The sequence below is a fragment of the Auxenochlorella protothecoides genome (assembly GCF_000733215.1).
Source record: "Auxenochlorella protothecoides strain 0710 unplaced genomic scaffold scaffold16, whole genome shotgun sequence".
Lineage (NCBI taxonomy): Eukaryota > Viridiplantae > Chlorophyta > Trebouxiophyceae > Chlorellales > Chlorellaceae > Auxenochlorella > Auxenochlorella protothecoides.
The window spans coordinates 105,454-124,930 of NW_011934406.1; the positions used below are offsets into that span (position 1 = coordinate 105,454).

The 19,477-nt window shown below is 63.6% G+C and overlaps 8 protein-coding genes across 8 annotated transcripts in view; 5 read left to right on the plus strand and 3 right to left on the minus strand.

Moving 5' to 3' along the window:
• Window positions 1-32: 32 nt before the first annotated feature.
• On the minus strand, window positions 33-1,334 carry F751_1563 (Phosphatase YidA; the record flags this gene model as incomplete). Its single annotated transcript, XM_011402996.1, has 3 exons — window positions 33-442; window positions 654-758; window positions 992-1,334. 3 exons carry the CDS (start codon window positions 1,332-1,334, stop codon window positions 33-35), a joined length of 858 nt encoding a protein of 285 aa, XP_011401298.1.
• A 1,717-nt stretch (window positions 1,335-3,051) lies between these two features.
• F751_1564 (hypothetical protein) lies at window positions 3,052-4,993 on the plus strand (the record flags this gene model as incomplete). Its single annotated transcript, XM_011402997.1, has 4 exons — window positions 3,052-3,406; window positions 3,624-3,799; window positions 4,111-4,609; window positions 4,776-4,993. The coding sequence occupies 4 exons, from the start codon at window positions 3,052-3,054 to the stop codon at window positions 4,991-4,993; spliced, it is 1,248 nt and encodes a 415-aa protein (XP_011401299.1).
• Window positions 4,994-5,140: 147 nt separating this feature from the next.
• F751_1565 (hypothetical protein) lies at window positions 5,141-6,047 on the plus strand (the record flags this gene model as incomplete). The annotated part of the gene is made up of 2 exons (XM_011402998.1): window positions 5,141-5,151; window positions 5,525-6,047. The coding sequence occupies 2 exons, from the start codon at window positions 5,141-5,143 to the stop codon at window positions 6,045-6,047; spliced, it is 534 nt and encodes a 177-aa protein (XP_011401300.1).
• A 2,081-nt stretch (window positions 6,048-8,128) lies between these two features.
• F751_1566 (hypothetical protein) lies at window positions 8,129-9,044 on the plus strand (the record flags this gene model as incomplete). The annotated part of the gene is made up of 4 exons (XM_011402999.1): window positions 8,129-8,236; window positions 8,334-8,494; window positions 8,622-8,850; window positions 8,955-9,044. The coding sequence occupies 4 exons, from the start codon at window positions 8,129-8,131 to the stop codon at window positions 9,042-9,044; spliced, it is 588 nt and encodes a 195-aa protein (XP_011401301.1).
• Window positions 9,045-9,716: 672 nt separating this feature from the next.
• On the plus strand, window positions 9,717-11,802 carry F751_1567 (Magnesium transporter MRS2-I; the record flags this gene model as incomplete). The annotated part of the gene is made up of 5 exons (XM_011403000.1): window positions 9,717-9,943; window positions 10,099-10,276; window positions 10,839-11,174; window positions 11,362-11,478; window positions 11,698-11,802. 5 exons carry the CDS (start codon window positions 9,717-9,719, stop codon window positions 11,800-11,802), a joined length of 963 nt encoding a protein of 320 aa, XP_011401302.1.
• Window positions 11,803-12,046: 244 nt separating this feature from the next.
• On the minus strand, window positions 12,047-14,729 carry F751_1568 (Acyl-coenzyme A thioesterase 9, mitochondrial; the record flags this gene model as incomplete). The annotated part of the gene is made up of 10 exons (XM_011403001.1): window positions 12,047-12,120; window positions 12,308-12,461; window positions 12,676-12,713; window positions 12,880-12,941; window positions 13,145-13,331; window positions 13,480-13,678; window positions 13,786-13,848; window positions 14,025-14,127; window positions 14,252-14,337; window positions 14,463-14,729. The coding sequence occupies 10 exons, from the start codon at window positions 14,727-14,729 to the stop codon at window positions 12,047-12,049; spliced, it is 1,233 nt and encodes a 410-aa protein (XP_011401303.1).
• A 340-nt stretch (window positions 14,730-15,069) lies between these two features.
• Window positions 15,070-16,559, plus strand: F751_1569 (Phosphatidate phosphatase PPAPDC1B; the record flags this gene model as incomplete). The annotated part of the gene is made up of 5 exons (XM_011403002.1): window positions 15,070-15,257; window positions 15,390-15,434; window positions 15,544-15,966; window positions 16,100-16,213; window positions 16,361-16,559. 5 exons carry the CDS (start codon window positions 15,070-15,072, stop codon window positions 16,557-16,559), a joined length of 969 nt encoding a protein of 322 aa, XP_011401304.1.
• A 327-nt stretch (window positions 16,560-16,886) lies between these two features.
• Window positions 16,887-19,477, minus strand: part of F751_1570 (hypothetical protein) — a gene marked incomplete at both ends in the record, with an annotated part of 8,428 nt that continues 5,837 nt past the window's right edge. The window contains 6 exons of the mRNA XM_011403003.1: window positions 16,887-17,114; window positions 17,372-17,458; window positions 17,641-18,015; window positions 18,207-18,305; window positions 18,538-18,660; window positions 18,844-19,151. Of these exons, the coding sequence (XP_011401305.1) occupies window positions 16,887-17,114; window positions 17,372-17,458; window positions 17,641-18,015; window positions 18,207-18,305; window positions 18,538-18,660; window positions 18,844-19,151 (1,220 nt within the window). The remainder of the gene's footprint in view (window positions 17,115-17,371; window positions 17,459-17,640; window positions 18,016-18,206; window positions 18,306-18,537; window positions 18,661-18,843; window positions 19,152-19,477) is intronic.

Here is a 19,477-nt window from a genome sequence, read left to right on the forward strand (position 1 = left end):
CAGTTAAGTCGCGGTCATCGGCCTGCATGACCTCATGCCATCAACCCCCTGGGCGCCAGGACGTACTTCTCGATGGCCCGCGCCACGCCGTCCTCGTCGTTGGGCGCCGTGTGGGCGTCCGCCGCAGCGCTCGCCGCCTCCACCGCGTTGCCCATGGCCACTCCCAGACCCACCAGGCGCAGCATCTCCACGTCGTTCTCGCCATCGCCCATCGCCATGCAGGCGCCGGGGTCGACGCCCAGCCGCTGCAGCAGCCAGGCCACGCCCGCGCCCTTGGACGCGCCGGGGGGAAGGATCTCCACCATGCCGGGCAGGGCGCTGGTCAGCGCCGCCCGGCCTGTCAGGCGGGCCTCCAGCAGGGGGCGCAGGCGCAGCATGGAGGGGTGGTCGCTCATGACCAGCAGCTTGTTGAAGGAGTACCCCAGCTCCTCATTCCAGGCACCTGGTCCATCGGCGGGGGGCGGGAAGGAGGGCTGGGGAGGACTCGAGGCGGTGGAGCGCTGGGACGGCGTCCGCCAGCCAAGGAAGAGTGCCGGCTGCATCGTGGCGGGCTGCTGTGTGGGCAGGGCGCGGGCGAGCTCGCGAGAGTGACTCCTCTGGGTCGCTTGCCCCCATGCCGCACAACACGCATCCGACAACAGCTCACCACTCACCTATGGCCTCCGGCGTGGGCTCGCCGTAGAATATGAGCCGGTCCGTGTGTTCATTGGTCTCCTCGCAGTACACATTGTTCGGGCGGTACCCAGTCAGCGTGATGCCTGATGGGTCCGGTGGTGGAGGTTTGGAGCCACCGTTCCAGGCTCAGCGGAGATGGCTCCAGGCAGCTCCTTTACAATGGACAAAGGACTATAGACACACTGTCCCTGCCCACCGCACGGCACTCGCGCCATTCCAAGACGGCACTGCGGTGGACCAGCCACACTAGATCCAGCAACCCACGCCCCTTGTTCCCCAAGCAAATGAGGAAATCTGACAGCCCTCCCTGCCGCACCATGCTCCCTGCAGAAGGCCAGCGTGTCGTGAAAGATGGCTTCGTCCAGGGTGCGATCGAAGATCACGCCCTCCTTCGGGTCCACTATGTGCAACCCCTGCATGTGGATGCGCGGCAGGGGGAGGGGCAGGGCCTCCAGAACCGGGCCCACCCAGGGGCCCAAAGCCTTGCCGGTTGCCAGGATGAGAGGGACACCAGCTGCCGAGGCCGCCTCCACGGCTGCCTTGACCCCCGGGGTGAGGGTCTGGGAGTGGTCCAGGAGGGTGCCGTCCACGTCAGACAGGATCAGCTCCACCCTCCGGGCTCCGCTCGCAAATTCATCCGCAACGCAGGGGTTGGACATGAGGAACTCGGTGCCTGCATCGAGGCAGAGAATTGGTACCTGACGTCGGTCGACAGATGTGCCATGCAATTTGCTTGCATGCAGGCTCACCCACCTGGCTCCCTAAAGGCTTGACGGGCGGGACGCGCCGCGCGGCAACGAGGTCTCACAAATGAGAGTCTACTATTACAAGTTCCTTGCACGCGCAAAGCGTTCATCTTCGGTTGCAATTGCGAGGTGGGTGGGCCTGAGCGTCCAAGAGTTACATTTTCTGGCGCGCTTTCTCAACTCGTCAAGATCCCAGCTGGGGGACACCTCCCATGGAGCTGTCGTCATCAGCAAGAAATTCCTCCCATGAATCTGAGAAGACTCGATGATTGTGCGATCGTGATAAAACACTCCAGATCGCGCGCGTATTACTGGAACTTCACGAACGCCACACCTGACCTGATGCTGATCTCCTCGACACCCTCGTACTCCAATCGGAGCTATTGCAAAGTCCACACGAGGGATTGAATTAGATAGGACCTTTCAATGTGGATTCTACTGTCAGTTGAGCCAATGAGCCTGCTCCTTGCTGCCCCATCCGATTCGCTGTCGACCCTCACAAGTGCCAATCGAGTGAGCTGCTGCTTCGGGTAGAGGCGGCCACCGCTGGCACAGGGAGTCGACAACCTGAGGTGCTGTTGTGAGTTTGGGTCGACGATCCTCATCCAAAGCTTGATGCATCATGTTTTGTGCAGGCGGCCCGATTTGCCTGAGTCTACACCATGCTCGCGATTGGAACGTGTGGGTTTGGTGTAGCGGCTTCCACCATCTGGCTGACAACCGCGTGGCAGCACTCTTGCCGTGCAAGCAAGAGTCGATAGTCTCTGCAATGCCTGCCCTTTCCAACTATAACATAGAAACACTGGCGGTAAGATATGATCCTGCACCTACTTGTTTGGACAGTGATGAGCTCTCCTTTAGATAAACCTGCAGTTTTCATGCTGCTGCGAGAGCCTGGACCTACCTCAAGTACAGGGATGGAGCAGGGCAGGTACCTTTGTAGATCGGCACCCACTTCCTGTCTTTGAACACACTGCAACTTGTGCATCCTCCTCATGTGTCCACCAGGGAAGACAGTATCTCAGGCATGGTCAGTGCAGTTTCGGTCTGGGGGATGAGAATAAGGATCACAAACTCAACTTCTCTCCTTGATCAAGCATCAACTTATGTTTATTGAGACAAAGCTCCCGGGTAGCCAGGGAATGACATGTGAGGGGTGCGCAGTTTGCTGGTGGGGGAGTCCAACATGGCTTCCGGATGAGCGCGGGAGACGCGCGCTTGCAGATTTGCGTACTCATACTCCCACATCCTCAGGCGCAGTGACTCCTGATTAGAAGCATTGCGACAATTCGTGTTGCATTAGCATCGAGTGGCTCCCGGTGACTGCTGCAAACGAGCCAATTCCCGTGGTGGTTGGGGGCAACCACTCTCGCCCAGCGGTACGGTGGGGGTGGGTCTGTGTGGGCTTTGAACCTGCAAGCCGCATCGGAAGCATATAAATATTGGTGTATATGCAATCCACTGGCTCGCAAGATCGCCGTACGCGTCGGCGTGGGCCCCGCCGGGCGTTGGCGATCTGCGTGCAGGGCGCCTGGCTGTACTGTTTGGGCGTCGAGGGCAGGCCAACTGCCCGCATCCCAATATCCTCTACTCCTTGCACGCATGCAGCACCCTGTGTGCGCCCCACACCATGTCGTCCGCGGGCAGGGCCCTGCGCCGGCCCCGCACTCCAGCCACAGCCAGCGGGATCATCAAGCCCCTCCTGGGGGTCGTGATCGCTGCCGGGATCCTGTACGTGGCCGTGGAAGCCGCGGGCGGGCGGAACCTGCTGGACGAGGGCCTGCGTGCGGTGGGTGGCGCCGACATCGGCACCGCCCTGACCAGCATCGGCCTCACCATGTCTACCGTGAGCGGGGACCTGGAGATCAGGGAGTACTGCCGCAGCGAGCACAGCAGCGAGCTGGCCTGGCACTTCCGCAACCAGACCGTGGACGTCCCCTTCTACACCGCCTGCCCCGGCAGCGGCTGGCTGGAGCGCTTCCAAGGTGAGCGGGGGTCAGGGGATCGCGTGGCGGTCGGCTGGCATGGGGGAATGCTTGGCCAGCGCACGCGGCTCTCGACTCCCGTGCGTGCCCTGTTAAGATGGGGACCCCCCGGATGCGTGCCGCGGCATGCCTGGCTGCCCCTTTGCCCGTCCACCGGCCGCCAGCCAGCACACAGCACTGGGCCCATCCTCCCTCCTCCGCCCTTCTTCGACCTCAGAGCTCGCCCCGTCTGCGCCCCTCATGGTGGTGGACATCGGGTGCAACAAGGGCTACTCCTCCGCCCACGTCTTCTCCCTCTGGGCCCCGGAGCTGGGCTTCGCCCCAGACACGCTCCGCACCAAGCGCCCCGAGGTACCCTGCGGCACCTGCGCAGACTGCAATGAGCAGGTACTGGTGAGAGGGGGTGGGTGACGTGTCAATGTGGCGATGAACGAAGCCGGACGCGACTCCCTGACCTCCCTGGGGCTGTTTCCTGCAACGCGCCATGCCCATTTTGCAGACTTCCCGTCCTCGCCCACCGCCTGCACCCCACACTCATGCCGCGGCCCGGCCGCCTCCTCGACGACGCCCTGCCTGTGTCTGAGTGCCCGCGCCTGCCAGCATGACTGGCCCCGGCAGCCCTGGCCTGGTATTCCACCCTCAATCCACTGCCGCTCGCCCCTCTCCCACACATCCCCCCTCCCCCTCCTCCCCCCCCACACCAGGTCAAGTCCACGGTGAAGAAGCACTCGGCCCCGCTCACGCTGTTCTGCGTGGAGCCGTCCATGCGCAACTTTGCGCACCTGATCCTGACGCGGGACGCCTTCTTCCCGCCCACCTCCCCCCCCGACCTGCAGTGGTACATCGTCAACGCAGCGGTGTCCAACGTCACGGGGGTCTCCCACTTCCCCCGCGGCTGCGTGGACGAGCTGTGCTCGCTGCAGGGCAACAGCGACGGCACTAGGCCCCGCGACTTCGACTATGTCCCCCTCACCACGCTGGACGCGCTGGTGAAGGACTACGCCATCCCCGCCATCGACATCCTGAAGATCGACACCGAGGGCTTCGACGCCACCGTCATCCTGGGGTCAATGGAGGTGCTGGCGCGGGGGCGCGTCTCCCTCCTCACCTTTGAGTATCACGAGGTGGGGGTCTGGCGCGAGTACGCCCTGCGCGATGTGGTGGAGAAGCTGGACGGCCTGGACTACGTCTGCTACTTTGACAGTGAGGCAGCGGGGCCAGAGGGGGGCGGGGTTGGGCCTGCCTGACCAGCCCCGCAGCCCTGAAACGGCCGCAGGTGGTGGAGCCGCTGCACTCGCCCACCACCCAGCGCTCCATCGCAGACTGGTGCTGAGCCTCTTCCCCCTTGCTTTCCACCCCCTCACCGCAGGCAAGCAGACGCTGTCGCGCATGACCTCGTGCTGGGACCCGGCGTACGAGTACTACAACTGGAGCAACGTCGTGTGCGTCAAGCGCACCCACTTCATGTACGCCGAGCTGGAGGCCATGAGCTCCCGCTTCGAACGCCACCGCGCCGAGTACTACGCCGGGAAGCGGGCGGCGGGGCAGGGGAAGGAGCCGACAGTGCAAGACGCCGCCTCACCCTGAAAGAAGTCCCATGCCTCTGGGGCCGGGGAGGGGGTCTTCCTGCCATCAACATGCCATACAACCTCTACCCACAATGCCTCTGCCCATACATTGCCTTCACTCCGGCTTGCTGCAGTTTTCTGTAAATGAATCTCCTGTTCAAAGCACATGGCAGGCAGGTGTGAGATCTGTTTTGCTTAGGCACACAGATCCCTACTGGGCTTGCGCCGGTTGCACAGCTGCTTCCCGCAAGCGGGATCTGACTGGCGCAGTTGGTTGCCTCGATCGGCGAACCAGAGGGGGTGGGTGGGGTGGGAGATGCGGGAGAAGACGAAGCAGGGGGTCCACCAAAAGCTGTGGGACGAAGTGCATTCTCAAAAAAACACTTGAGCAACATCAGGATGTTGACCGCCCCGTTGACGTCGCGGTTGACAACGTTGACCTTGCAGGCCCTGTTGGTGCACCGCTTCGTGTCGCACAGTTCCGTCCACAACACACCGCATCACTCCCACTGTACCAAACCCCCTCCTCAAACTCCCCCTCTTCCCGCAGGTGCACGACCCACAAGACAGCCAGCACCGAGGTGCTGCTGTCGCGGGTCGTAAGGATCGTCCCAAACCTGCGACGGGGCCTGGGCTGGCACATGCACGAGAAGCCGTTTCGGAAGGTGCGCCACCAGGCCTACGTCGGCAGGGAGCGGGCCATCACGCGGCTGGCGGAGCAGTTCCGCGCCCCCCCAGGCATGACTACCATCGTCGGCGTGGGCAACTGGTCGGCCCAGGACCGGGGGGGCATCATGCGGGGGACTCCGCCTGGGCCCTGGATAGGCTTCTTGCGGCGCCTGCGGCGGGTGTGCAGGATGGTGGTGGTCAACGAACACAGGTCATCAAAGCTGTGTTGCGCCTGTCACGCCACCCTGCAGGCCCACCAGTACGTGCGGGTGCGCAAGGGCGAGGAGAAGCTGGTGGACGTGTGGGACACCAAGCGGTGCACGAACAAGGGCTGCAAAGTCCACGTTGTCAACCGCGACGTGAACGGAGCGGCCAACATGCTGATGCTGACAAAGATTTTTTAGCGAATGCACTTCGTCCCACAGCTTTTGGTGGACCCCTTGCTTCCCCTTCCTTTCCTCCCACCCCCTCTGGTTCGCCATTAGAGGCAACCAACTGCGCCAGTCAGATCCCGTGCGCGGGAAGCAGCTGTGCAACCGGCGCAAGCCCGGTAGCGGCATATCTTCGACTCGCTCGAAGCATACGCCGCCCCTAATTGCACCGCGGCGAGCCACTTTCGTGTATCAAGGCCTTTACGGGCCGGGGCGTGCTCGCCCGATGCCCGTCGTGTGCAGCGCGACCCCTGCGAAGGGCGTAGAAACGTCGGCACGTCACCCAACACCCATGTCTTGGGCCGGGCTCGCATCTCCCTTTTGCTGGACGCAGGAGGATTTGTCGGTGAGTTTCACATAGAGGTCGTACTCGTACCCCCTGACTGGGGGTGTGCGCTCGAGGATGCGGCCCCGCAAACCCGACGCTCGACACTCCGCCTTCGGGTCCCACTCCTCCCGGCGTAGATGTCTGATGACGAAGAGAGCCTTTGCACCGAGATATACAGTGATTTGTGCCCCCAGCTCTGCCTGGCGCATGCGGTGGCCCTCGTGTTGGACAACGGGGCTGAGTGGGACGCACAGGAGGTGGACACCAGCTTCCTACCACCGGACACCGGGTTGAGGTGAGAGGCTCGTGGCAGTCCCAAAGACATTGAATTATGAGTGACACATGTCTGTGCTAGTGCTGCCGGTTGGATGTAAGAAGCCCTGTGGGATTGGATCTGAGCAGAGGGCCCCCATGCTGCCCGCAGCATCCAAGCTGCTGAGGACGGTGCCATTGCATTCGTTGTCAAGCCTGGCCCCTCCAATGGCATGAGGGTGTGCTACGGCCTGGAAGGCTTTCCAGACGTGCACTGCGTCTTCTCAGCGCCAGAGGGAGTCCTCGCTGGTCGCCTGCACCTGTGCAAGGAGTTCGTGTCTGAGCTCCAACGATGGATGGAGCACCTCAAGAAGCAGAGGCTGGAGGTGGGTGATCTTTGGATGGAGCGTGTGCTGTTGGTAAGGGGTGTCATCCCCACACGGGTGATGTGGGCAGGGTTGGTTGTGGAGGGATATGGTGCCCAGGCCGTGCTTTAAAACCCATTCCTTTACTCCCCAGGAGTGTTTTGATGAACTCAATGTTTTGCTGCGGGCATCCTCCACGGCTAGCTCTGGACTGCACTGGGAGGAGAGCTGGGCCCGCCTGAACAATTAAGCAGGCCAATTTATTGCTGCAGTACTTGAATCTACCTTGGAGCGGTCAGTACACTGCTCAATTTTGACAGTTTTGAATGCAATGGAACTGGACTGGGTGTATTCTGCACACTATGCCTTTTCCAGTGAACCACTCCCCTAACTCCACATCCGCCGCAATGGCGGGCCCCCTTCTTTTCCCCCTCCGAGTACGGCGGCTCCTGCCCTGCCTGGATTCGAGGTGGATGCCTGACACCATGGGGGCGAATCATGCCGCCCCCTTGTATGTCTTCAGCGCATTGCACCTTGGTTTTCCATCCCACACTGGCTCCTTTCAAACCAGATTGCATCCAAATGGTTCTTGTGTCAAAAATCTTATATGCTATGTGTAATGCAAAAACTTAGAAAATGGTGAGAGCCGAAATTTCATTTCACGAACCTGCAACCCTCCTTGCACGAAGCTTTAACTCGTCGGTCTGCCCGACAGGACCGCTTCGGTCCGTCCAGGTGATCGCGACCACCTACGCGAGGAACGAATGACAAAGTCACATGCCAGTCTGACGATCGTTGGCAATACAACGTTCTTCCCGTCTTGTCGTGCAGCTCGAGCCTGTAAGGGAAATTTTTTGCAAGGCATTTCTTACTTTCTAGAATGACCCGATTCGTGGATAATAGAGCCCCAAGGCGAATCTGTGCCACACAGCCTAGTGCATCCCGACCAAGCGGTGGGACCGAGGCCACCAGAATTCAGAACTCGCCGAGATACGTTGCGGGCAAGTTATCGCAAAAGATCTTCTCACGCTGGTTTGTTGTGAATTTGTCTCACGCCGGTGATCAAACCAACTTGCGGCCAACGTCCCCCCAGCCCCGCTTTTGCCAGCATGAGGTCCCATCCGAAGACGGATGGAGAGCCGGACGCGTCCGTGTACTCCACAGCTCACATCATGCACTCCATGTTCACGCCCGGGACGTCGCGTGTCAGCTTCGAGGTGCGGCTTCGTTCCCGGGTTTGAGGTCGCGGGGCTGACGCCTGCCTGGTCGCCTTGTGAGTCTGTGCCCACGACTCCCCCGCTGCGCCCCCCGCAGCTCGAGGAGAGCATCGCCATGCAGCTGGCCTCCGACATGCGGGGCGACCGGCTGTGCTCCGTGGCCTGCAGCTTGGCCTCGTGCCTAATCCTGCGCGGGAGCAGCGTCGACAACCTCGTGCTCCCCGTCAGCCTCATTTCCGACCATGTGCAGTCCCTGATGTGAGTCCCTTGCCGGGGTTTGCCGCAGGTAGCCTGTTGCGAGGCCTCATTGGCTTGTGCTGGAGGGCTACCTTGGATTCAGTGTTGCAAGACCTCTGAGGCCTGCCTCACTCCCTCACTCGCACAGAATTCGCCTGCAGCACCTACCCCATGACGTGGTCCTCGAGGTTAAGCACCCGACCACCACCGAGCCCCTGGCCCAGCTCGACCTCCCGCTGGCCGCAGGAGGCCGTTGGCTGGGCAGCTGCAAGTACAGCCTGGCAGAGGCGCACATCCCTTCCACCCTCCCGACGCTTCGGCTCTTCACCAACAAGCTCGCGCAGTGGCTCACTCACTTCCTCAAGCAGTCGTTCGAGGTGAGGCCGGTGCGAGGCTTGAATTCGAGGGTGTGCGCTTGTGGGAGGCAAAGCGGGCCGCCCACTTCTTGTCACTGAACCTACAAAATCCCGAAACCTCGCAGGAGAGCTGGGAGAAGCACATGCTGGAGATCCAGCAGCAGGGCAGCCCCGCCAAGCCGCCCAGCTGCACAGAAGTAAAGTCCATCTGCTAGGTAGATTTAGCATCACGTCATTCTCATCCTACCCACGCATCACCTGCCCCTGCCACCTGCTTCCACTGCTCTGGGACCTGTGCCATAGTTGCTGCTGTCCCTCTCCCCTCCCCTACCCCCACTTCCTTCACGCTCCAGAGAATAATCTCTTCTAAATGTACACACTGCGCCCCCGCGCACTGAGCGCACGTACCCTGCTCTTAAGTCATTGGTGCTGGAGCTGGTGTCAACCCTCCACTCTGTCTCCCTCCCCCGACATCATGTCATCGCCCCATCGCGCATGCTCGCATGCAGGGCCTCGCTTTGGAAATACGTTCCTTTATTTACTCCATGCCGTGTTTTTGATGTGAATATAGCCACAGAAGGAGCGAGTGAGTGGAGGAGGGTTTGGTCCAGGTGTAGCCATCTTTCCACATGATGCTATCATCCCGGGGGCCCGGGTTCCCCCCCACCACCAGGAATCTCGGGCGGGGCGTAGATGCTCCGGCTTGCCACCCAGCTTGGAAACAGCTGGGGACAGACATAGGTATCCAATTCGCCTTCAATTATTCACGTACATCAGTCACGTCGCACCGGTCTGTCTGTGCATTCGACAGGTGTGCGGTACGGTCTCCGAGCCTCCGAGGCTGCCCCACCCCCCCCCCGCCCGATGTGAACTGCGGGTTGGCCGGCATGGTGACCGGCGCTGCCACCCTGACGGATGTACTGTCCTTCAAAGGTCCCCAAGAGGCCCCTGTCGCCCATTGCCCCCCCGGCAAGAACCCAGCCACCAAGGTGCTGGCCAAGGCCAACGCCCTCCGCAAGTGGCTCAGCGTGGGCACGGACGGCGAGGCCAGCATCCTGGAGCTAGCAAAGCTGCGCGTGACCCACCAGCTGGGGGTCCAGCTCCGGGATCTGAGGTGTGTGAAGTGTTGGGGGGCGGGACCAGGGTGAGGGAAGGTTGCCTGGTTGCAGGTATGACAGGGGCACGATCACCACCCCTGGCACCCATGGGAAGGTCCCCTCCCCCAACATTCCAACCTCAGCCCTTCCCCCCTCGTCCTCAACCCCCCAGGCTGCTGGACCCCCAGTTGGCGGCCAGCTACCCCTCGGCCATCCTGGCTCGCGAGCATGCGCTGGTTGTCAATCTGGAGTTCATCAAGTGCATCGTCACCATGGAGCACGTGTACATCACCAGCCTGGAGGACCCCAACACCCTGGCCTTCGTGGAGGAGCTGCAGCGCCGCCTGGCCGTGCAGGCGGCCGAGGCCGCGGGGGCGGCGGGCGAGGCCGAGGCGGCGGGGGCCGACGCCGCCGGTCGCGCCGGCCCCGGCCCCGCGCCGCCCTACACGCTGGCCGCGCTGCGCGCGCTGGGCGGCAAGGCCGGCGCCCCCCCCGCCATGCCCTTTGAGCTGCGCGCGCTGGAGGCGGTGCTGGACACGGTCAGTGCGCACCTGGAGCGCGCGACGGGGGAGCTGGAGGCGGCCGCGCATCCCGCCCTCGACGCGCTGACCGGGGCCATCACCACGCCGCACCTGGAGCGGGTGCGCCGCATCAAGAATCGCATGGTGCGCCTGACCACGCGCGTGGAGACACTGCGGGAGGTGCTGGAGAAGTTCCTGGACGACGACTCAGACATGCACGATATGAACCTCACCGCCAAGGTCCATGAGGGGGTGATTGTGGGGGAAAGGGGGGCGGGGCCCTTGGGGGCGGGTAGGTGGGTGAGTGATACACCGGTGGCGGAGTGGGAGACTCGCAGGATTCAACGACAATCTTCCCCATGCTTTGGCACTCTCCTTCACGACAATCCAGAGCATGGAGCGGGAGCAGCTGCTGCAGCGCACCTCCCTGCGCGGCTCGGTGGCGGGCACGCCCTTTGACGTCCCCGTCACCCTCTCCGGCGGCGCGGACGGCGAGCTGGGGGAGCTGGCGGGCATGTCACCACGCACTCGGCGCTCGGCCTCCAGCGCCTCCACCGACTCTTCCATCGTGGACGAGGAGGTGGCCGCGGTGGAGATGCTGCTGGAGCCCTACTTCATGCAGGTGGACAACACCTACAACAAGCTGCAGACGCTGTGCGAGTACATCGACGACACCGAGGACTACATCAACATCGAGCTGGACTCCCATCGCAACGAACTCATCAGGGTGAGGGGAGAAGTGTGTGTGTGGGTGTGTGTATGTGTTTGAGGGGACGGCGGCGTGGTCTCACGTCCAGGCAAGGTGCACGCTTTGCTGTGTGAGGAGTCGATCATGTGAAAAGTGACGGCTGGGGATTGGGAAGCTGGCGATTGACCTAAGGGCCCCTCACCTCCTTCCCCCCATATCACTACAGTTGGACCTGGTGCTGACGGCGCTGACCGCTTCGGTGGCGCTGATCACCGCCATCACCAGCCTGTTTGCCATGAATCTGGAGCTGTCGCCGGGCGTGCAGGGCCAGGCAAGTCGTGAAGTAGGGGTATGGCGCAGGGCGGTGGATCAGGGGTTTGGAGCAGGGGTTTGCCTCGTGCTAGAACTCGGCAGCCACGACAGGGGCAGTGGCCCGGACTGCTTGCCAAAACCCCAGCTCCGAGTTGCATCCAAGGGCAAATCCAGGCGCGGTGCCGGGGCGTAGTTTGAGGTGACCGCCCCAGACACCCTAACCCCCGCTCCCCGTCCATGGATCGTGCAGGGCCCCTACTGGCAATTCATCGTCGTGTCGGTCGTGTGCTGCCTCGCCGCGGCATTCATCTTCACCGGCGTCATGGTCTACTGCAGGTGGAAGCGCCTGATCTGAGGATGCTTTGCCTGAAAGCATCTGGTCGGAGCTGGCCCTGGCGGAGCCACTTTGCATTATTCTCTCTCCCTGCTCTCTCCTTCCACCTGCCCCTCCTGAAGCCTCACCACCCCCTGCCCAGCACAGCGCCTATCTATTATGCCACCACCTCCCTGCCTGGTGCAGTGTAATGTTCCAGCAGGGACCAGGCGCATGCTGGGGAACAACATCCGCACACTGCGCAGCGCGCACAGCGTGCAGCACGTCACAGCATCTTGTAGAAGCGCTCGGGAGATGCGCCGGGGCCGAAGAATCTGGCCACCTCCAACGCCTGTTCCTCTGCGCACAGTGGGAAAGTTGAGGAGGTGGCAAGCAGTGTTAAGGAGAGGCCCTGCGCCGCTGCATTGGCACGAACATTTTGTCTTCCCGATGGGAATACACAGCGTCGAGCGCATGGAGCGGTGCCTGCAGATCCCGAGCAGACATTGATCCACCAGGTGCACCCCATGGGCCCGCACTTCCACACCTGTGGTTGGCAGGACGACCCGGGGTGGGAGGCAGGCACCGCCTGGCCCCTTTCTCAAGTCAAACGTGAACTGGAAGTTGAAGGTGTTGGTGATGGTAGTGAGCGCGTGCTCCGGTCGAGTCACGGAGGCCTCCACCTGCACGTGAGCCATGCCCTGCAGAAAGGGCGGCCATGGAAGGAGGGGATGTCTGAGCACCTAGGCATGATGAGAGTGCAGCAGCACTTGCATCGTGAGCAGAGGCAGGCTGGTGCAGAGTCTGACGGCACATGGCTCCACACCCCTGGGTAGTCCTTCCTGCCTTGGTGGGGTCCCTGCCAGAGGTCCAGGTGTGGAGGACACAGGCACTGAACTGGATGAGGTCACCCACATCCACAGGCTTCCGGAAGAGGATCTCGTCCACCTCGACTGCGGGAGATGGGGGCGAAGGGGAGGATATCAGGCGGCCTTGCTGGGGTACTCATGGTCAGACGCCTTGAAGGGGCGCCGGCAGGCGCAACCTTGGGTGCTATGGGGCAGATGCTTGCATGCACCAGCCAATAATCCAGACCAGGCCCCTACGCCACTGACTTACCGAGCTTGGGGCGGGTTCCTGACAGCATGTAGGCAGAGCAGGTGGCCAGCTCAAATGCTCGCCTGCTAAGAAAAAGGGGTGTGTGTTGCAGTGAAAAGAGTGCACCCCGTCGGGTTTAGATGCGCTTTTGTATTAACTCAGAATGTGTGGATGCATATCTTGGGTCATACTACATCGACAGAGCCCCTCCCAGTGGCCTTGCAATAGACAAGTCCCTGGCACCGCTGATCCATCCTCATCCCTTCCTCCTCCCAAGCCAGCGCACCTCATGAGGAAGCCGCCAAACACGCGGCCGTACGTGTTGCGCTGCTGCGGCATGCAGATGAAGCTGCTATCCAGGCGAGTGGCTGAGGCCAGCAGCGCCTGAGGGTCCGCCAGTGCCGGCGCCGTCGCCAGCAGCTTTGCATCCGCCAGTAGCGCGGCCGCCCAGCGCTGCGCCTCCGGGGTCAAACCTTGCGGGGGAATGGGGGGGATTACGCTGTGGTGGCAGTCAACTCTCAGGGCAGCCAGGTGGAACAAGCCTCTTTCGCTCCAGCATGGGTACTCAGGGGTGTGCATGACCCAACCATGACTCATCCCCCCTCGCCGTCCTTTCCCCACCTTGGCTGTGCAGCCCCGTGGCGGCGGCGGAGGAGCGGGCCCGGGCGGCCCGCCTGGCGTCGGAGATCTGCTGTCGCCGCGCAAACAGGGCCCTGTCCTGCGCCGTCTCCGGCACGACGGGGCTGATGCGCTGGGCGGCGTTGGTCAGCGCGTCGCGCGCCACAAAAGTGAAGAGGGCCACCAGCTGCTTGGTCCCACTCTGGTGGGGGGGGGGGGAACAGAGGGAGGCGGACATGGGCCTGCAGACCTGAGAATCGAAGCCTGGAACAATGACCAGGTGCAGGCAGGGCCACAGGCAGACCGCACCTGGAGCAGCTCCATGCACACATCCATGGAGGAGGATCCCGTCCAGGCCACTCTGCCGCTCATCTGCGGCGAGGGAGGGAGGAGTCATGGTCGGGGGCCTGCCCGGGCCGATGAGGGTGAGCGCCATAATCCCAGTGGGGGGCTCGGGTGCAGGCACATGGGCCTGCCTCTGCTCAGCAGGAACCCGCTGTGCCCTGAATGAGCTCGAACTCCCATGCGCCAGATCCAAATGACCCCACCTGCATGTCCTCCGTCAAATCTATGCGCTTGGTGCGTAGCTCGATGGCTTCCACCGCCGCCGTCACGCAGAGGGGGGGGCGTGCCACTGGGTCATCCACCTTGCTGCAGGGATGCACAGTGGGCCGATCGGGCTGGGGCCAGTGATGGACCACCAACCTGTCCAGGACAAGATCATGCAGTCCCTGCATGGCATGCCCCGGCTGGACCAGCTCCCCTTGCACCCTACCAGTGGTTGAAGGCGATGAAGCCTGCCAGCGAGTCCAGATCCTCCAGGAGTCTGCCCAGCCTGACCTCGTCCCAGGGATTTCGATACTGCATGGGCAGGTGATGGTGATTGGATGGGATCAAGTCACAGCACCAGGGGGCGGGTTCCATGATTCAGCATGCGGCAAGCGTGGTTACGGCTCCCGCTCGCTTCACAAGAGCCCTCCGCCCACCTGCTCCCGCAGGAAGAGGTTGGCACTGAAGGGGTAGTTGATTGTGGTGACGATTGGTGGCTTCGGCTGCGGGTTGGTGGGAGGGTACGCTGCCTCCAGCTCCTCCCTGCTCCAGCTACGGTGCTGCCCACTCCAGAGCTCCTTGGTGACGGGGGTGTGCGAGCCAACAACGCCCTCCGGCCCGAGATACTTTGGCAGGGAGGACGCCCCTCGGAGCTGAAGAGTGAGCTGCACGGCCCGTCGACGTACTGCTTGGCACAGCGCCATGTGGCCTGCGCCAGGACTTGGTACGAGGGTGCCGTGTCGCACCGCGGCAACCCTAGCCGTCAAGGCCACACCAACAAACCCGCAGCGCTAGTCCTACGATTATGAAATCACACCTCAAGCATTTGTATATAGGAAAAGCTTAGTTGGGTGGGTGTCTTGTGGAAAAGGGGGCAACCTGTATACATCGCGCCCCCTGCGGAAGCCCATCGGATTCCGGGACGCGACGCGGTGAAAACAAACTTGAACATCCCTTTACCTGTCAAGTGTTACTCCAGGAGCAGGACTCCATCTTCCTGATACATTCGCAGGGATCTAGCTGTAATTTGAGGGGCAGGCAGTCATGAGGGACCCGCGACAGCTCTCGCTCCAGATTTCTGACCGTGAGGAGACCAGCAAAGTCCGGGGGGATGGCCACCTGACCTGGGCCGGGGTGCTGCGCGCCCAGGACTGGGGAACCATCATTATCAATGTACTCCTCATTATAGCGCTGATCATCACCGTCAGAGTAGCCGACGAGCCGAGGCAGCGGTGAGGCGTGTGGCGTCAAGGGGGTAGGGAGCTGCTCACCAACTTTGCCAGAGAATTTCCATAGGAGAGCAGCGGCTCGTTGTGGTCCCAGCGTAGATTATCCCCAGAACAGCTCCATTCTTTCACATGCAGGCCGTTCTCCCTGTACGACGCCACCATCAGCTACCCCCACAACCCGTGAGTGCTAGGTTGGTCGGTTCCTGTACCTCGTCGCTGTTCCCCTCCCTTGTATCTCCCCCCGTGGAGCCTGCATCCCAACCTTCTCCCACCACGCAATGCAATGCAGGGACAGCATCCCCTACTGGGTGGCGGTGCTGGTGCCCTTCCTCTGCCTCCTCATCAGCATCGCCGCGGGCGAGGCCTGGCGCGTGGGGGGCAGACCCGGGGTCAAGAGGGCCACCGCCTCCATCCTGCACCTGGTCCTGGACGGCATCTTTGCCTTTGTGGTCACGGCCCAGGTCACCCAGGTGGGCAAGGTCCTGGTGGGGCGGCTGCGCCCCGACTTCCTGGCACGGTGCAACCCCACTGCCCCGGCCCAGCTGACCGTGCAGTGGGGCCTGGCAGCCAGTGCCAACCCGGCCTGCGACTCCCCGCTCACCGCCGACGAGCTGCGGGACGGGCACTACAGCTTCCCCTCCGGCCACTCCAGCACCGCCTTTGTCTTCGCAGTCTACTCCGTAGGCTATGGCATCTGGGTCCTGTACCACCGGTGTGTTTGGGGGGGCGGGCAGGGGGGTCCGAGTGGGTAGAGGCAGACCGCTTTGCACCCCTGGCCGCCACCAATCCCGATGGACACCGCTTGCACCCACATCATTCCCTCTCCTTTCCCCCCTCCTGCCCAGGGACCGTGTGACGCGGCTGGAGGTGATGCGAAGGGGCGTGGGCCACCGGCTCACAGACGCCCTTGTGGCCGCTCTGGGCCTCCTCTGGCTCCTGGCCCAGCTCTCCTTTGCCTGGTGAGCGCACGCGCTCTGGACTGGCGTGGGAACCCTCTGTGATTGTACAGGCAGAGTGGGCGCGTAGATCGCGCCGCCGACGCCCCCACGCCGTCCCCATCGCATGGACACCCACCCCATCCCCCCACCAACCTCCCTGCTGTGCAGGGGCGTCGCGATCAGCCGCGTCATCGACTACCGTCACCACCCCGCCGATGTTGTGGGAGGGGCCCTGCTGGGCACCTCCTTTGCCGTGCTGTACATCACTCGGTGCGTGGGGCGGCTGGCCTACGTCACCACGGCCATCGCGATCGAGGCGGGTGACTTTGTGCCGGGTTCCGACGACGGCGCGCCCCCGACGCCCTAGGGCCGGCAAAGCGCGTGTGCAGTCTGCCTGGCACCTGCTCCTGGGGCATTCGGCGACAACCGCACACCCCTCCCGTGCCATGGGGTCCCCAGGCTGTACTACCCCTGGTCCTCCTCACCCCTCCCAATATCCGGTGTGCGTGCCTGTGCTCTCACTCTACCCCACCACACCCATGTGATGTTGCAATGACATCCACGTGCCATTCTGGAGAGCCGGTACATGATGCTCACTTTGCATCCCAGGGCAGTTGCCATCTTTTCATCATCTTGGCCGCAACCTGCCAGGGGCCACGACGTGCCAGGGGCCTCGGCCACCATCCTCCGGGCCTCACCGCGTGGCGGCCGCCTGCGTGGCCTTCCCCCTGGCCAGCACGCCGCGGATGAGGGGCTCCAGGGACGACGCCAGCCGGTCGCGGTCGAGCACCAGGTTGCTGCGCCAGTGGAGCCAGTCGAAGAAGCATTCGGGCTTGTGGTCGGGGGGGCACTCCCCGTTCTCCTGCAGGTCTACCTTCTGCTCGGCCGGCAGCGCCCTCCACACCGGGTCCTTGGACAGCGCCTGGCCGTGCAGGAGGGGGGTGGGGCGAGGGCCGCTGAAGTGGGTCAGGTGAAGAGCAGCCAGCTCGAGTCGGAGGCATCCAAACCAGCATCCCTGCCGGGGCTGCGCCACCCATCCCCTGGCCAGGCATGGGTGGGCTGTGCTTTGGCTGCCTCCTTCACTCCCGTTCCCCTGCAATCCACCGCATTCCCACCCCGGTGCTCGGACCCATGCACACACACGACCACCGCCCTGGCCACCGACACCCGGCCGCTCACATGCCAGTTGAGCACGAGGTTGGCGCGGTCGTCATTCACCATCAGCCCCACCTCCAGGGTGTCCAGCTGCATCTGCCGCTTGATGGACTGTGTGCGGGGCGGTGTTGCGGAGGGGGCTGGCGGGGGGGCGGGGGATCGACACAGACTGGGACCGTGCCCAGCAGTCACGCTGGCCTGGGCTCACACCCTTGGCCGCCCACCCATCCAGCACGGCGTCCCCATCCCCTTCGCATCGCCCCCTCCCCCCACCCACACCCCAGCGTGCGCACCAGGAGCCAGCCGTGGGGCTCCGTCACGTTCTTCCAGGGGATGACCTCCAGCACGGCGGCGTTGCGCGGCAGGAACTGGGCGTGTGCCATGGTGGCGCCGTGCGGGTACACCAGCACCGAGGCGCGCTGGAAGACGGCGATCTGGTCGCGCAGCTCGGTGGCGGCCGACACGCTGACCGCCTCGAAGGCCAGGGGCGCGCCGAAGGAGCGGGAGGGCGCCCACTCCCCGCGCAACCAGTCCAGGGTCTCCGGCAGGTTGAGCAGGGACCGGCCCTGGGACCAGGGGCGGTTGACGAAGACGACGCGCAGGGGGGCCAGGGGGGCCGGGGTGGTGTGGAACCCGGTCCCGGTGCACTCCCCAAGCAGCTTGCTCCACTGGCAGTCGTGGAGGAGGGGGATGGGAGGGGGGTCCGGTCGGCGGGGGGTGCACCGCGCATGCCTGCCGTGGATGGCTCCTGCGCCTTGCACGCCACGGCCGTCCTTCACAGCCACCTGCCCCTCCCTCGCATACCTAGCACACAGGCCACCGTCCCTCCTCAGCACAACATTCTTGCCTGGGGCATAACGCCAGGGGGAGGGTCCTTGAACCCCGCAAAGTACTCCTGCCGCTCGTACGCGCGCATGTAGGGCCCGATGCCCACCACACCGTGCTTGATGACCAGGGCCTGCAGCGGGAGGGGAGGAAGGGAAGGGGTGAGGACACGAGACTTGCCACGCCTGCCTGGCGCTGACCGGCGGGTCAGGTGCTGTGTCGGGGAGGAGGCTGCCTGGTCGAGGGATGCTCGCACAGCCGCCCGTTTGCCCCACACCGTGGCAAACCTCGCTTCACGCTCCATGCCTGAACACCCCCCGCCCCAGCACCACACCCCTCCCGCACACGCTGCCCGCCGTCCGCACCTGGCTGGACACGGGGGGAAAGCGCATGTAGCGGAAGGAGCCGCCGCCCAGGCACTCGAAGCCGCCGCGCGGGGCGTGCGGCATCGCGAAGCGGCGCCGCGGGTCGGGCTGGATGAAGAGCAGCTGTTGGGGGCGGAGGTGTTGTGTGTGTGGTGGGGGGAGGTCAGGGCTGGAGGTGGGATGGGAGGGGTAAGATGCTTGTGGTTGGAGGTGGGAGAAGGCACCATCGCCATCCAGTCACTGCCCCCGCTACACAGCTCCCCGCAAATCCTGTGCCCCCACCCATTCCCCATCTCTCCCCCCCACACACAAAACCACCTGCAGCCCTGCGCGGCTGGCGGCGTCGCACAGCCCCAGCACGCCGCACTGGTTGGCAAAGTTGGTGGCCGCCACCTCGGTGAGCAGGTGGTAAAAGTTGCCAGAGTCCACGGCGTGGGCCAGCACGGCGCGTGGCACGACCTCTGGGCTGCGGAGCGCCTCGGCCGCCTCCTTGGGCAGCTGGGCCGGCGCCACGACGGCGGGGACGAAGAACTTGTCCTCCCGTAGCCCGGCCTCCAGGTTCCACTCCTCCCAGGCGATCTGGATGTCGGGCAGCGTGGTGCTGGCGGGGTTTTCTGTGCAGTGGTGGGGGCGGTGAGGCGTGGGGCGCCAGAGGGGTGGGGAATTGGGCCATTGCTGGCATTCGCTGCGAGGGAAGGGGCCATGCAGATGCAGGCACGTGCAGTCTGGCGGAGGGGCGGCTCGCTAGAATGGCTGGAGCAGGCCGAAAAGGATTGGCAGCAAGGCGGCGCCACGAGTCTCCCTCATCACTCCCGACAACCAGCCGGAGCCAGTGGGCGCCGAACCCTCCCAACCCTTCCCCCGAGTACACCCCTTCCCTCCCGTCCTGCTCCCCGTACAAACATCAACCACCCCCCCCCCCACACACACCACCACACCT